The sequence below is a fragment of the Periplaneta americana genome, chromosome 10 (assembly GCF_040183065.1).
Source record: "Periplaneta americana isolate PAMFEO1 chromosome 10, P.americana_PAMFEO1_priV1, whole genome shotgun sequence".
In the NCBI taxonomy this organism is placed as follows: Eukaryota; Metazoa; Arthropoda; class Insecta; order Blattodea; family Blattidae; genus Periplaneta; species Periplaneta americana.
The window spans coordinates 94,543,186-94,559,072 of record NC_091126.1 but is presented as its reverse complement, the minus strand read 5'-3'; the positions used below and the strand labels follow the sequence as shown (position 1 = coordinate 94,559,072).

Here is a 15,887-nt window from a genome sequence, read left to right as displayed (position 1 = left end):
AACTGTAAATGTCACTAAAACCTCTCTTTTTTTCTCGATGTCGCGTAGCTCCTACACGAGAGGGATCGGAGAACATGTATTGTTTTAGGAAAAATGATCCTCACTGCGAGATCTATCGATCCCCAGAGTTAGTTGCAGAAGTCCTGAATCACCCTGTATATCGTCGAATGAGACAGACGTACTGTGTAATAATAGATGCACAGATACGGAATTAAAAAAATGGGCCGAGTCTTGGTAGCAGTACTCTATGTAGGCAACAAACTTCGAAAGACTGTCCAGAAGTAGCATACATTTAGGCGCTCTTATTTACTGCACATGCGCAATGCGTTTTATCTGAAACTTAGTAAAATAAGGTGGCTCAAATTTTGTTTCTGGGTCTGTACATATCAGTCAGAACCACAATCAGAGGTATATTATTATTGATGAACCAAATTATTTCCAATCAAAATCAAGTGTTCGTTCCTTTAACATAGTCAACAGTACTGCCGTTGTTAAAGAGAGATTTGTAGCATTCACGAATATCAGTTCGTGCAAAACTGCTGCTGCTTTCCTTCAGCACGTGAAAGATATTATCGCAAAATACAATGTCGGCAATAAGTTAATTGCATTGACATATCAGGGTAGATCGGAAAGTAATGTACTGGTACAACAATTATATTACGAAATGCTATTTTGGTTAGGACGTTCAAAGTTTGCAGATAGTTAGTTTGAATCTGCGCTATAGACAGAAATGATGCGATTGGATGTCACCCTGGCTGAACGAGCTTAACTGAGTAAAAATAACGCATTTTCTACTATCGTTCACTTGTGAAGGGCAACGAGATGTAGTTCGTCTTTGTTTTTGGGAATAAACGAAAAATTCGAGTGAAATCCACAGGGAAATATTGGAAGTGTATGGCGCTTGATTGTCTGGACCATAGCAACATCTCCTGGTGGTGCAGATTCTTCGAAGAAGTCCGCCAACGGAACACGTTCTGGCTGATCAGTGACCGCTGCAACACCACCCCATGTCAGATGCATAATTAAGACGGCAATCATCCACCCTATACTCCAGGTCTCGCACCATCTGACTTTCACCTCTTCGGACCAATGAAGGAATTCCTAGTAGGACAATGCTTCGGTTCTGATGAAGTGAAATCAGTCGTACGCAGGTGGCTATACACCCAAAAAACGGAGTTTTATGAACGAGATGTACTGAATATGGTGTCATGATGGGAGAAATTTGTCGAAAGACTTGGTTCCAATGTCGAAGAATAGATAAAACCTGTAGCTTTCTTGTGCATTATTTCATTTTGCTTATCTATGAAATACATTGACATAAAAATTGTGCATTACATTCGTTCTACCCTCGTATAATAGTGCTTCAGTTATGGTGGGCAACATTAACGGACTGCAAACTAATGTTAAAGAAATGTATCACCAAATACTATTTTGTCCATTTTTGCAGCCACGTTCTCAAATTTACGGTAGTCTTGCAACTAGGTATTACCTAATGTGCTGGTGCTGCAGTTTTTAAAACACTGTCAGGTTTAGCTGCATTTTCTCAACATCTTCTAAAAGACTAGAAAAACCAAAGAAAAATTATAGGGAAGAAATTCCCGAAAGTGGCACCAACTAGATGAAATATCACATTTTCATTTGTAAAAAGATGGTTCTTAAAAAGTGAGTAACAAGTGTTCTCATGGACATACTTTATTTCACAGGTAGATATAAGGATATATAGTAGGAAAGCACTGGTACGCATTAGTTTTCAACATATTTACCATGCTTGATCAAATACTTCTTCTAATGGTGGACCAAGGCATTGATGTCGGCATAGAAAAGATCTACGTCAAGTCCCTGAAGTCACGTCATGAAGTCTTGCAGAACGGCCATATTGGTGTTGAATCGCTTACCACTCAGGTGCTTCTTCAACGGTCCGAAGAGATGGGAATCACTGGGGTCCTTGTCGGGCTGTAGGAAGGATGGTCCAGTACTTCCGACCAGAAGAGCCGTTTCACATCGTACACCTCAACAAGTTGACGATGAATTTCTGCTGGAGAGGTTCCCTTCAGACGCAAAAACCGAATCACACTAAGCACTTCCATGTTTGACCATGTTTCTGTGCGCGCAGCCACATTACACCTGATATTACGAGAGTCAGACGCAACATATGCGTCATCTAATGGCTGTGTGATAAAGCTGTGATAAACTGCCGCGACCCTGGCGGAAAATTCGAACAAGAAGGGAAAATATAATCCGTGAGAGCTATTGTTATCTTACTTTTTGAATCACTCTCATACAGGGAAGGAATACCAACAGTATCTCATTGTTATATTAAAAAATATCACATGATGATACAGTTGTGAAAGCTCAAGGATATAATAATAATAATAATAATAATAATAATAATAATAATAATAACATTATTATTATTATTATTATTATTATTATTACTTTTTTAAGTTTCAGATTAGCTCTCTGATTGAAAGACATTCTGGAATGTTTGCACCTATAGTTGTGGTCTATATTGCCCTTGAGAAACCAAAATTATGGACATATCATACTGCTTTACAATAGTTATTCAAGTTAAAAGCACTATATTTCAGTTCAAACGTAATGGATTTTAATCTGCATGAAATAATACGGAAAATTATCATTCTTCATAGAGAACAGCGGAACTACAACTAAAACAAAGCAAAGGCGATGATTAATTGAAATACAGGCAGACATAATATTACACCATACTAGATCGGATGCACATAGAAATTTATGAAAATTTTCTGATTATGCAAAGCTTCGAACATATTTCCTAGGCACATACAAATTTTTTATTTATGAAGAGAACTACAACATGAGGAAATGAACAGATTATTTCATTTTTACGGTCACTTAATAAAGTGTGATTGAAAAAAAGAGTTGACTGTTATTTATTCTTCAGAAGTCTTCGATCGAAAATCCAGTCCATGAAGTACTGACTGCCTTACATGAAAATCGATCAAACGAAGTAATTCCTGAAATTCTTAAATTGGTAACACTAATTGTGAGAATAACAGCTTCGTCGACATCTCTAGAAATAACTTTTTCTGCGCTGAAGAGACTGAAATCTAATTGTCCATCAACTCAAGTAGAATAACGTTTGACACAAAATGTTCACTGAAATAATTTCTTCAGAAACTTCGCAAGCGGTCGAACTACAACTTTAATGATTAAGTCACGAGGGCATTGACGTCCAAAATAAGGCATCTCAAATTACTATACAATTACAGGAATATCATGAACAAAAGTTCCATTGATAATTTTTTTTATTTTCCCAAATTAGACGTCTGGGATTCACATACAATTTTATTATAGCAATACCTTTAGCAAAAATGCTACCGAATATTTTGTATACTATTAGGATAAGTGATGGTTCAGATCCTCGAATTAGTGTATGCGATTGAATGTTGGAGTTAAGGGATCACACTTTTGTACATTTGATTATATATCAAAAGTGTGAGAGTAGTAGCTTGAAGTGTAATTTTTAGTTTTCATGCATTTTAATATTTTGTTAAATTTTTTTTGTAAATTTGTCCTGAACATAGCAAAAATTCGGAAATAGCCTCGTCGTTGACCCCCACCATATTGACCCGTAACCCCAATTCATGTTGTGGTGCGAAGTTATTCAGTTCATAGCTTTCTCTCCCCTTCAAGAATTATGAAGAAGAAAATAAATTATATGCAATCTTTAATAAGGTACCGATACTTACTTTGACAAGTACTCCCGAAAAGCTGGATGGTCTATTTTGTGGATAGGGATATTAGTCTGCAGAAACATCTTCATGTAAATTTTCCGTTATCTTGCAGCATTTGGATAGTAGCTTGCACTTTGTTCCACGTCGTTCATCTTCTGATTTATTACTGACGGTTTCTTTTCCATTTACATGTCCTCCAATTTTGATGTGCTTATCTAAAACTTCTTTTATTTCGCAAAACCAAGCGCTGGTTACATAATTTGTGCATTAAAATTTCACTATCACTGATATAAAAGTATTCGTGCTTATAATTTTCGGCCCGCTGCTTTATGGATTCTTTCAATCTCACCATCTTAAAGCACTGTACTGTATGTGTTATCTTGACACATTCAAAGCAAATGGAAGACACGAAAGTGGGAAGGTCTGAAAACTGACAAAGCAAGGACGGTGTAATTTCACTCCATGTGTAAGGGTGCATCGACTTTGCGACAAAGGGATTTTGAAGGGTTTGTAGAAGGAGTTACTTACTGCTCACGTTCCAAAACGCTAGAAATTCCAGGAGTGCATGAACTCCTTAGTTTAAGTTTCAAGAAGGAAAAAAAAAAATAATAAAATAAAATTTTATTTGAAAAAATCTTTGGTTTCTCATCTATATCACATTTTGGTATGAATTTCGCATTGTGAGCAAATTTCGCATTTTATTGGGTATTCAAAACACATCGAAAATGAGTTTACATGTCGTGAAAAATGAAAATACAAAATTACAACCCTTTATAAACATTTCATGTAATATTGTTATTGCGAAAAATCACCATCCCTACTCATTAATGTCACTTATTTATTCTGTACACTTCGTGTTCAACACAGACGGTAAATGAGCAATAATAAATTTAAAAAATAAGAATCCGTTGTGTGAAAACTCAAATTATGGAAAGCCAAAATCTATCAGCTGACTCTGCTGGCCTTACGTCCACATGCTTTAGTGGAGATGAACGATTATAAAACCAGTATGGGATTAACGTGTTGTTAGTACGATGATCCTTCCTAGCATTTATAGCTGGCTTGCGAAGCAGGATATCTATATTCTGTGCTTTAACTTGGCTGGCTTTTTGAGGGCCAGAGACGTTACATTATATTAGTCCATTATGCACCTATATAGGCGACGATTATCGAAGGTAGCTTGGGTGGCATTTATAAATCCGATGCTGACAGGTGCGTGATACTGACTCAGTCCTGAGAGAGCAAGGCCCCCATCTCCAGACGAATACCTTGATAAACTCCAGGGTCCAGGACCCCAAACTCTTCCTACATAAGCATTGAAAACCCTTACTATCCTTGAGAATTCATTCCTGCTTATATTTAATTATTGGAGGTCATAGATGAGATGATAGGTGAAGAGTCTATGTGGAATGGTAGAGGGAAACGGAAGTGCTCCAAGAAAAATTCTCTGAACCATTTGTTTTGTTCACCACAAATTCCATCACGACTCATCACCATCAAATCCGGGCCACCTAGATGGAAGATCAGTGCGCTAGCACTTAGCCACAGATGCGGCCGGTTTCGCTACTCATTGCAGCAAACCTAGTGCATCATGAGGCTGTGTGGGCACAGATCCCATACACTGGCCGAAATTTTTATGAGAAAATCCTTCCTACATGAAAACTGGAGCCATCGCTCATTTGTAACTCTAGTCTAAGATATAGTGCATATGTCACTTTCAGATCTTGTTGCGTTCACCAAAATTGTTGTGTTAATACTAACATTTTAGGGTCTATATTATGTTCTTTTATATAATAGAAGTTCTCACATTTAATGTGTGTAGCGCCAATATTTGTTTCAACCAATTCTCCCACAATATCAAATACATACTTACGGGAGTTCTTTATGAAACAAATTTCATAAAAGATTCGAGTGTGATACTTAAAAATGCAAGGAAGAACATAAAGTTTATATGTACTCGTATGTTGTCTAGAAATCTTGCTAGAAAGAAATATGATTCAAGTAAAATAATATTAGACAAGTTTCTTGACCCTTATGGTGTTAAGTTCAGAGCTATTAAAGCTAGAGAAATGTATTACTTCAAAATTTAAGGTTATATTGAAAAATTAATGTACATTTTTTTAATGTATGGCAAATTAATTTTTATTATGTGAAATGTTTGGAAATGTGATTGTTTAAATTGTTATGGATGTTTTCTTTTTTCTGATATTGAACACTGCACTCATCAAAAGCTTCAGTTATACAAAGAGCAAATAAAACACATGTTTTCAATGATATAAATATTTTCTTTACATATAAACCACTTCTTGGTAGCAGGACTACCAATACTTACCCGAGAGTCATCCATTTTTCTATAAGTTAAAGAAAATTAATGACCTCGTTGATAAACTTTTCGGTAAGCAGTATGATGTCAAATATCACTATTACAAACCCTCTTTTCTGTCAAATAGTTTTAAAGTGCAGAAATGGAATTGTAAATTGTGAATTTCGTCCTAGTGGACTTGTGAATAATGAAGCCGAAGAAAGAAATTGAAGTTGTGCTGCTAGTGGCAAAATTAAAAATAATGTTAAGTTTTCAACATCCAACCTGCACCATATATAGATTCAAGGAGTCACAAAATTGTTTTTTTTTTATCACAGTTCTGATTCCTTAGCACAATAGCACTTCTTGATGGATGGCAAAATTTCATATTAACATTCACTTCAGAAAATTGGAAGAAGTTTGATGATTATTCTATGGTAACATTTGATCCAACCAAGCGTCCTTCTTAAGCACTTATAAATAGGCATTTTTTATTTTTCAAGATGGTATTTGTGAGTCTTTATCTGAGAAAGCTGCCGCTAATAGAATCAGTGCTACACAATGAGCTGCTTCAATATCACCAAGTTTGTGCTGTTGTATTTCGTTAAATCAAGTGGAGCTGAAGCTTCGTTCTTCTTGGTCTGCGTGTGCCAAACCAGAAGCTGTCAAAAGAAAATATATAATCAGTATTAGTATGATACCGGTAATGATACATAAAAATGTTATCATATTAAAAACTACATATTTTGCCTGTCAAGAAACAAAACATCAGTTGAACAGCCCATTGTGGGCGAGGACGCTATTGTCCGAACGACTGCAAGCTTTACGACATTTATATCAGTAAAGTTGAACGATCATTCAACCAATAGGGGGGTAACGTGAGGTTGGCACAGTTGGCCTTGTGAAACAGGATTTCGTTACTCATTGTAACTCCTCAAACTCATCATGATGCTTGGTGAGCATCGGTAATATAATGTAATGTACCCAACATTCATTGTCATTAAGCTCCATATAGGCAATAGACAGTGTTAAACTTAAATACAAACAAACTTACATACTACATAATTATATAGGCCTACATGTTTTCAATCATCATATTTCAAAATTCGTCATTGAAATAGAACAGAATTGTGACTAACTCTTTATACAATCTTATTTTAAATCATTGAAAATTCATACATTGACCAAAATTTCATGAGAAAATTTCTTCCACATGAAGACTCGAATCAGCGCATATTTTGTAATGCTGCTCCAAGCCATGACGTCTTACACAATATAGTTACAGTAGCGTGCAAATTAATCCGAACACGACATATTTTTACATTTTCTGTCATTGTTGGCCTCACACCTGCTCATACCGCTTTAATTAACATCTGTTGTACGTGTAATTCCATTGTTGAAGGTTTGTCGTTATTATTTTTTTTTTAAATATGTGACATTTTGCCTGTTGTTTTCTACTTATAAGCATTTCAGTTGTGTTGAAGACTTAATACTGCAATCCTGTGTACATTCTGTCGTCTTCACAAATGGATACAACTCCACGAAAACGGTCTAAAATTATAACATTAGCAGAGCATTCTTCTATGACACAGAGGCAAATTGCTGCAGAATGTCACATCGGTTTGGTTACTGTTAATTCGATCATAAAACGATACAGGGAGACTGGATCCATCACACCCCAGAAAAAAGGAAACTGTGGCCGGAAAAGGAAGACTTCACCTGCAGATGATCGTTTAATTGTCAGGAAAAGTAAATTAAATCCTAGACTAACTGCTGTCGACTTAACCCGCGAGTTAATGGCTACCACTGGGGCGAATATTCACGTCACAACAGTGCGGCGTAGGCTTTTGGAAGCTGGACGAAGGGTTTGTAAGCCTATTAAGAAGCAACTGCTAACCCCTGTTATGTGCAAAAAACACTTAATGTGGGCAAAATTACATCAACACTGGACAGTGAATGACTGGAAGAATGTACTTTTTTCCGATGAGTCTCATTTCGAGGTCCATGGCCACCATGTTTCTTACGTACGGAAAGGATCCGAAAAAGTAACAGCAGCTCATCTCCAACAAGCACCCAAATACCCCCCTAAAGTAAATGTTTTGGGGTTGTTTTACACATGAAGGGCCTGGAGCATTAATACCTATCAAGGGAATGATGAATTCTGACAAATATATTCACTTATTGGAAACCAGAATCGTACCCCACCTGCAAAAATCATTTCTGGATGGCAGAGGTGTGTTCCAACAAGACCTGGCACCATGCCATACGTCTCGAAAAACTACAGAATTCTTCAACAAGAAGAATATTCAGGTACTCCCCTGGCCAGGCAACTCACCCGACATCAACCCCATTGAGAACTTGTGGTCAATTTGCAAAAGAAGAATGCAAAAAATGGATTGTTCTACAAAGGAGAAGATGATTTCTGCCCTCATTGGTGTATGGTTTCGCGATGAAGAAATGAAGAATATTTGTGGGAAATTAGTGGAATCCATGCCAAATCGTCTCAGAGCTGTTATTAGGAACAAGGGAGGCCACATAGATTACTGAGGTATGTCTTAGATCCTTTTTTTTTTATCCCGTTTGAGTGTTTTTGCATAAGTAATTATGTTGTTCGGATTAATTTGCACGCTACTGTACAGAGCAGAATGTTTTGCCTGTCACAGAATAGAACATTATTTTAATAATACGACTTTGTAGTGAAATTTTTACAAATTCACGGCTGTATCAACTTTCTTCAATATTGCTGGGACCTGGGTGACCATACAAAATGAATAATAATAAATGTTTACACCTCAGATGAAATTCTTACGATGAGCAAATCAATATACAGGATGAACCATAAGTGAAGTCATTAATTTCAAGGCGTTAATTCTTTGAGACATATCAAACAAAAAAGCTCAACACAATTTTAATCGTTTTTTTCTTCCTTTTCTATAGAAATTGTTTTATATGAAATATTTCATAGCGTGTTTTGGGAAAGCCATTGATTTAATCTCCAATATGCTCGATAATTTTAAGAAAGCAGTGTATTATGATAATACATTATTCAAATAATTTTAGGTTTGGCCTTAAATGTGCAGAAATCTGATCCGAACGATTATAGCATGCAAACTTCCTTTGCAGAACGAAAAGTTACATTTGTTCGGATCAAATTTCAGCACACTTAAAGGACAAGCCTGGAATTCTTTCAATAATTTATTATCATAATACGCTGTTCTCTTAAACCGGCTGAGGACATTGGTACTTAAATCTATGGCTTTCACAAAATACTCTATGTATGAAACTTTTTTGTTTGAAATATCTCAAAGAATAACCCTCGAAATTAATGACATTACTTCGACGGCTTAGTGTCAAAGGACACTAAGTCCAAAAATCGACTTTTTGAGTTATTTATAGTATCATGTTGTACAAAGTAGTCTTCATATAGTGTGAAAGTAATATGTCTCTACAAATAATAGTTTTATTTTTTTTTTTGGAGATAGTGTTGTGTTAATTTAGACAGATGTTCAGTGTCAAACAACACTATGTAGACTTAGTTTTTTTTTTTGACAATAACAAAATATAGACTAGAAGAACACTAAGTTGAGATAGTGTTCTTTGTCTATAAATTATTTAACATTTCTAAGATTTTATTGGTGACACTGCCTCAGAACATACAGCCAAGAATGTAATACAATCAGCATACTGTTAATTGATAGAGAATTGATAATTTTTTAATTAACAGAACAAGCATTCTTAAATAAATCCAGTTTGTAAGAAGTTTACAGTTTGTAATAAACGCAGCACAGGATTGCTCTGATAGTTTGATACTCTTTTCTTAGAGCTAAGAAATACTCAGTTCGAATACTAGGGGCAGGTTAATGGTGAAGTTGGCTTTAGCGACATCTAAAATTTCACAAGGAATGAATGATGAATCTAATAAGAGCATAGCTGTTAGTAGCCCATGTCCAACGCTGGATAACAGGGTAAGTTCACAAGTCCTTAAATAGTGGAAAGAAATTGCTGGTAAAAAGAAGTTCTATACAAAGATTGTACAAACTGTCCCCTTAAAATGCAACCTCTCATTTAGTGCTGAAGACAGACATGAAATTCATAAACAGTATTGGAATATTGAGAATAACGATTTGAAGCGGCAATTTTTGATGGGCCTTATAGAAGTGAAGGAAATCCAAATCCAAAAAGGATGAATGTAGAAGGCAAAACACCATTTTTTCTGGTGAAAAATAAAGAAAAGATATGGGTATGCAGGGGTTTCTTCTCGCCATCTTTGATATACCGGTATCCAACACAATAGGCCTAATAGAACATATTTTGAAAAAACTGACAATAATGTAGTGGATACTGATCGAAGCGGAAAGTATGAGCCCAAAGAAATCTGAAAGTACTCGTGAATATATAGTGAACCACACTGCTTCATTTCATAGAATACCGTCCAACAAGAATAGAAGAAACGACACTGCAAGAGAATATCTGTCTTGTGATTTAAATTTACAAAAAAATATATGAATTGTACAAAGAAAAATTCAGGAATGCTAATGTTCAGGCAGAAAAGCTTTCATATCATCGTCATATTTTCAAAAATAATTTTAATATAGCTTTTCATAAACCCAGAAAGGATAAATGTGATACATGTTATAAATATGATCACATGTCTGAACGTAAGAAGATAGAGATGGAGGCAGTTAATCAGTCCCACATTGAAAGAAAGGAAGCAGCTCGTCAAGTAAAAAAGATTACAAAATTAGGGCATCAGTAAACGATCTTTAACATTTTTAAATTTGATTTTGAACTGTGCGCTACAGTCCAAATGTTAAAATGGAATGAGTGTTTTATAAACTTAGATTAGCTGTATATGATTTGACCGTGTATGATGTGGCCCAACAGAACAGCAGAAAATTTTATATGGAACGAGGGAATTGCAGAAAGGGGAGTTGCAGAGGTAGCATCATGTCTCTTTGCTCAAATGAAAAAACTTGCAGAATGGTAAAAGTTTCTGTGGAAGACAAAACCAGAATGTGCTTATATCAACCATGCTCCTCTACACTGTGAATGTTTTGGACTTGCCTCAAATTGAACATTTTTTTTAACCAGAACATTCACAAATGGACACAGTCCACGCACACATTGAAAAAAAAAAACAGCAAAATATACAGAAATATTTTATCCATCAGGGTGGTATACTATAGTTAGAGCTGTATCAATAATAGAAGTAAAACAGAGTGATGTAAAGATGCAAGAGAAATTCAGAAGACATCAATAAAGAACAAGAAAGTTGATACTAATGGAAACATTGTAAGATGGCTGGATATAGTGTGATTCCAATATCGGAAAAGTGACAGGGAACACGTATTTTTTAAATACAACTATGATGAAGAATTCCATAAATTCAAGGCACAGAGGACGATTACACGTGGATTTAGGCTGGATAATCTTCAGCTTAAAACAAAGCATCATGGGGCACTGAAAATATACAAGATTAGAAAATGAAAAATGTATTGCAACTGTGTAAAGAGAACATTAAACCAGGAAATTACCATTTCTTTTACAACAGTTTAAAAATTGAGAACAGGAAATCGTAGTAGAAGATACTCAAAATGAAGAGCAATGAGTGATTATAAAATTAAAAGGAAATTTTAAATTTTTATATAAGAGATGTGAATATTGACACTATTCAAAACAAAATACTGAATCAAATAAAATATAATATATTCAGATTATAATTTTATTCAATGTCATTTAGGGCATAAATTATAAGTGTGTTTTTTTTTTCATTACGTGCAAACAGACTTTTAAATCAACTGAATTTGTAGGCTTTCTATTTTTTTAAAATAAATTGATCATTAGTTAAATAACTTTTTCGTCCAAACCCCTCATCAGCTGTGGTAAATTAAAGTACCATTAGCAACTATTTAAAAACACTGTTGTTCTAAAATGCAATGTAAAAATGAAGATAACTTTGTTCTTTTATTATTTTATAAATGCAATGTTAAAATTATTATTTCGGATAATAGTATAAATTGGTTTAATAATGATAATATTATGCTTTAATGCTTTATAAATAATATTAACTGGTACTTTTATAATAATGCTGATATATTCTGAGTTTAGATAATGTTCCTTTATAAAGAAGAAATATGATAATTGCTGCTCACCACAATTAGTTAATTTTATTAATCTACATTGTCAAATAGATCTATAATTTTTTGTTAAAGTGTTTAAATTCAATATTTTGGCACTTATTTTTAACACTATCTACTAAATTAAATGCTCCGTGTTAGTAACAGAGAACACTATCTCCAAAATGTCTTAATTTTTAAGACAATATTAAATATTTTTAGAAAATGTTTATTGTATTGTTTTTAGGGTTATATTCTATATTTATGGTTTAAATGTTTATCAACATATCTCTTAAATTAAAGCAGTAACATAAGAAAATGTACACAATTAAACTGTTTTTTGCCTCTCCTGTAAAGTTGTGATTTTGGAGTCAGTGTTCTTTCACATTAAGCCGTCGACTTACGCTTCACTCTGTATAAAGGTCAATATATAAAGTAATGAAGATAAAAGAAAAGAACTTGAAATAAATTCGATAAAAGATAAGTAAAACATCGCAACCTAAGAACGAAAAATTTCAGTTCATTTAAAATTACAAATTGTTACAATTCAGAGTAACAGAGATCGAGGCAGCAAAAGAAGAAAATACCAGTGAAGCTACAATAGGGAAAATATTTCCATGTAGTATAGTCAGGCAACGTACAAAACATAGCACTTCAGTTCTCGAGTCGCACATGACGTCATTTTTCCACAACTACTAACTGATATCGAGAGGAGTGACAGAGGGAAATACACTAATGTACTAGGAAAATAACAATGTTATATTATATTATCTACCATAGAGTAATCCGTACTTCACAGGAGCAGATCTGCCCTCTTTAAGAGACTCAAAACAAATGAAAGATTAAAAAAAAAAAAAAACCATAGTCCAAAAACATAAATTTTCAGGAGAAACAAAAACTATCTGGCATGAGTGTTGTTGACACTTCAAGTATGAAATTCATCATGCAATTTCTTAAGGTGTTTTGAAAACTTGGGAAAGTTGAAGTATATTTATAATTTAAATTGCCTCATAGAAATACACGTGTAAATATAGGTAACTGTGAACAATGGTTATTTCAAGAAAAAAGTACTGTGTTGTGGCTGAAGTGCCTCTCCTGTAATCTTCTTTTTCTTTATTATATCCTGCTTCTTCTCCTTTCGTTGTTTACCTTTATTCCATGGGTTACTTCTGCACCTAAAGATGACTTCATAACTAATACAATTCATGTGCCAAAGTATTTTTCTCTGAGGTGACTTTTGCTGCGTACGTAAGAAGCAGTACTGCCAATCTACTACTGTTTAAAATTGAATGGATAAATGTTTCAAGATTGTATGTATGGGCTATTTCTATATGCTTTCATTGTCCTGGCTGGACAATGAGTGTTTTCACAAAAAAAAAAGTCTTTCGACTATGGTTGTTTTATGAAAACCACTGAAAATTTCCACTTCTATAACATAGCCTATGGTAGAATAACTCTTCTCGGGTTCTCAGCCAGGTGAGTTGGAGATTTGCTTCCAAGCTTTCGACGGCTAGCTCTGCCATCTTCTTCAGGGAATGAAGTGATGTGGGACCATGTCTAGCCGGTATATATGCAATAGTAGGGCTTCCCACTGTGGGCCAATCAGGAGCTAGTTCCTAGTCCCGACCACCAGGCGCATTCTGGGTGGTGGAAGCGGTAACCAATCTGGAGCTACTTGCTGGTCCCGACTGTGTGCCGTGTGCTGGTGGTCTAAGCATATTGATGGCAGGTTGCCATGCTGTACTCAGCTGTAGACTCCCGTCTCTGTTGAAATTATTGCCATCTAGCTGGATTTCGATGGCTTCCTTGATAAAAGTCCCAGTAACCTGATTTCTTGCCCAAGATGGTGGTGGCGCCGAAATCTACCTTGTGACCAGTTTCTAGGCTGTTTTGGGCTACTGCAGACTTATCAGGGTAATATAGTCTTATGCTGCATTGATGTTCCTTGCAGCATTCCATAATGGTGCGTCCCGTCTGCCCGATGTAGCATTTCCCACACTCACAATTGTACATGGAAGACTTCGAGCACAGACCCCTGGAGAACGCGCCCCTGAAACCAGCTCACTTCTACCGCTATGTAGATGATACTTTGGTCATCTGGCCTCATGGAGAAGCAAAACTTCAGGAATTCCAAGAATACCTGAACAATATTCACCCGAACATCCAGTTCACGAAAGAAGTGGAAAAAGACGGATGTCTCCTCTTCTTAGACATTCTCATCTTCAGGAAGCCAGATGGCACACTGGGTCACAGCGTATACAGGAAACTTACACATCTGAATGGATGCAGCCATCACCACCTGGCACAGAAACGAATGGTCCTGTCGACTCTTCTGCACAGGGTGAGAGGGATTTCGGACAAAGAGAATCTCCCTTTTGAGATCCGTCACCTACGTAAGACGTTCCAAGAGAACAACTTCGGTAACAGGGAAATCGGCTTGGCTTGGCCCTCAGAAGGGCTTTTTTGGAGAAACCACCCGCCAAGGAACAAGAGGAGACGAAGGGCATGGCATACACCCGTTCTATGGCCCCATCTCGGGCAAGATTGGCAGACTGCTAAGAAAACACGGGATTAAGACCATCCATAAGCCGCCCACAAAGATCCAGAACTTGCTGAGACCAGTTAAGGACGACCTTGGTCTTAGGACACCTGGTGTCTACAAAATACCTTGTGAGTGTGGGAAATGCTACATTGGGCAGATGGGAACACCATTATGGAACGCTGCAAGGAACATCAACACAGCATAAGACTATATTACCCCGATAAGTCTGCAGTAGCCCAACACAGCCTAGAAACTGTTCACAAGATAGATTTCGGCGCCACCACCATCTTGGACAAGAAATCAGGTTACTGGGACTTGGTTATCAAGGAAGCCATCGAAATCCAGCTAGATGGCAATAATTTCAACAGAAACGGGGGTCTACAGCTGAGTACAGCATGGAAACCTGCCATCAATATGCTTAGACCACCAGCACACGCAGACAGTCGGGACCAGCAAGTAGCTCCAGATCGCCTGGTGGTCGGGACTAGGAACTAGCTCTTGATTGGCCCACAGCGGGAAACCCTACTATTGCATATATACCGGCTAGACATGGTCCCACATCACTTCATTCCCTGAAGAAGATGGCAGAGCTAGCCATCGAAAGCTTGGAAGCAAATCTCCAACTCACCTGGCTGAGAACCCGAGAAGGGTTATTCTACATCAAATGCCGGGAAAGCCTCAAGTCATACATAGGCCTATGGTGTTTTCCCCCTAACAATTAATTCAATAGATGGTCGCTACAATACGCTCACTATATGCTTAATATCTCAAATTTGAATTTTTTGGACTATGGTTCTTTCTTCAAAAAACTCTTCAAATGATTTAATTCCAACTCTAGTCTGACCAGTAGGAACATTTGCATTTTGAAATGTGTTTTGTCTGGCTATAGTAGTAGTGTTAGTGATAGTAGTTGTGAGTGATAGTGATATATGCAGTGGCAGTAGGAGCAGCAGAAGCAAGAAACACCAATCAGTTGGACAAGTAATAGATTTTGTGGTCAGAAAGTTATTGATTTAAGAGTTATTTTATAGACTACAGTGTGTGAGTGTGTGTGTGTGTGTGTGTGCGTGCGTGTATGTATCCAATGCCTACCCACTTCACTTTACGTGATTCGGGTTCCACATATTGCGGATAGATGGCAGGAATGTGACCCATTTTCTAGTTGCACAACACTTCGGCGGGCCAAGCTGTACATGATGTGTATCTGTGGAGTG

At 36.3% G+C, this 15,887-nt stretch overlaps 1 protein-coding gene across 5 annotated transcripts in view; it reads right to left on the bottom strand.

Annotated features, from left to right (window-relative positions):
• Nucleotides 1–5,787: 5,787 nt before the first annotated feature.
• Nucleotides 5,788–15,887, bottom strand: part of LOC138707899 (galactosylgalactosylxylosylprotein 3-beta-glucuronosyltransferase P-like) — a 697,107-nt gene continuing 687,007 nt past the window's right edge. For all 5 annotated transcript variants that reach the window (XM_069837940.1, XM_069837942.1, XM_069837939.1 and 2 more), the window contains one exon: nucleotides 5,788–6,677. In XM_069837940.1, the coding sequence (XP_069694041.1) occupies nucleotides 6,570–6,677 (108 nt within the window). In that variant the 3' untranslated portion in view covers nucleotides 5,788–6,569. The remainder of the gene's footprint in view (nucleotides 6,678–15,887) is intronic.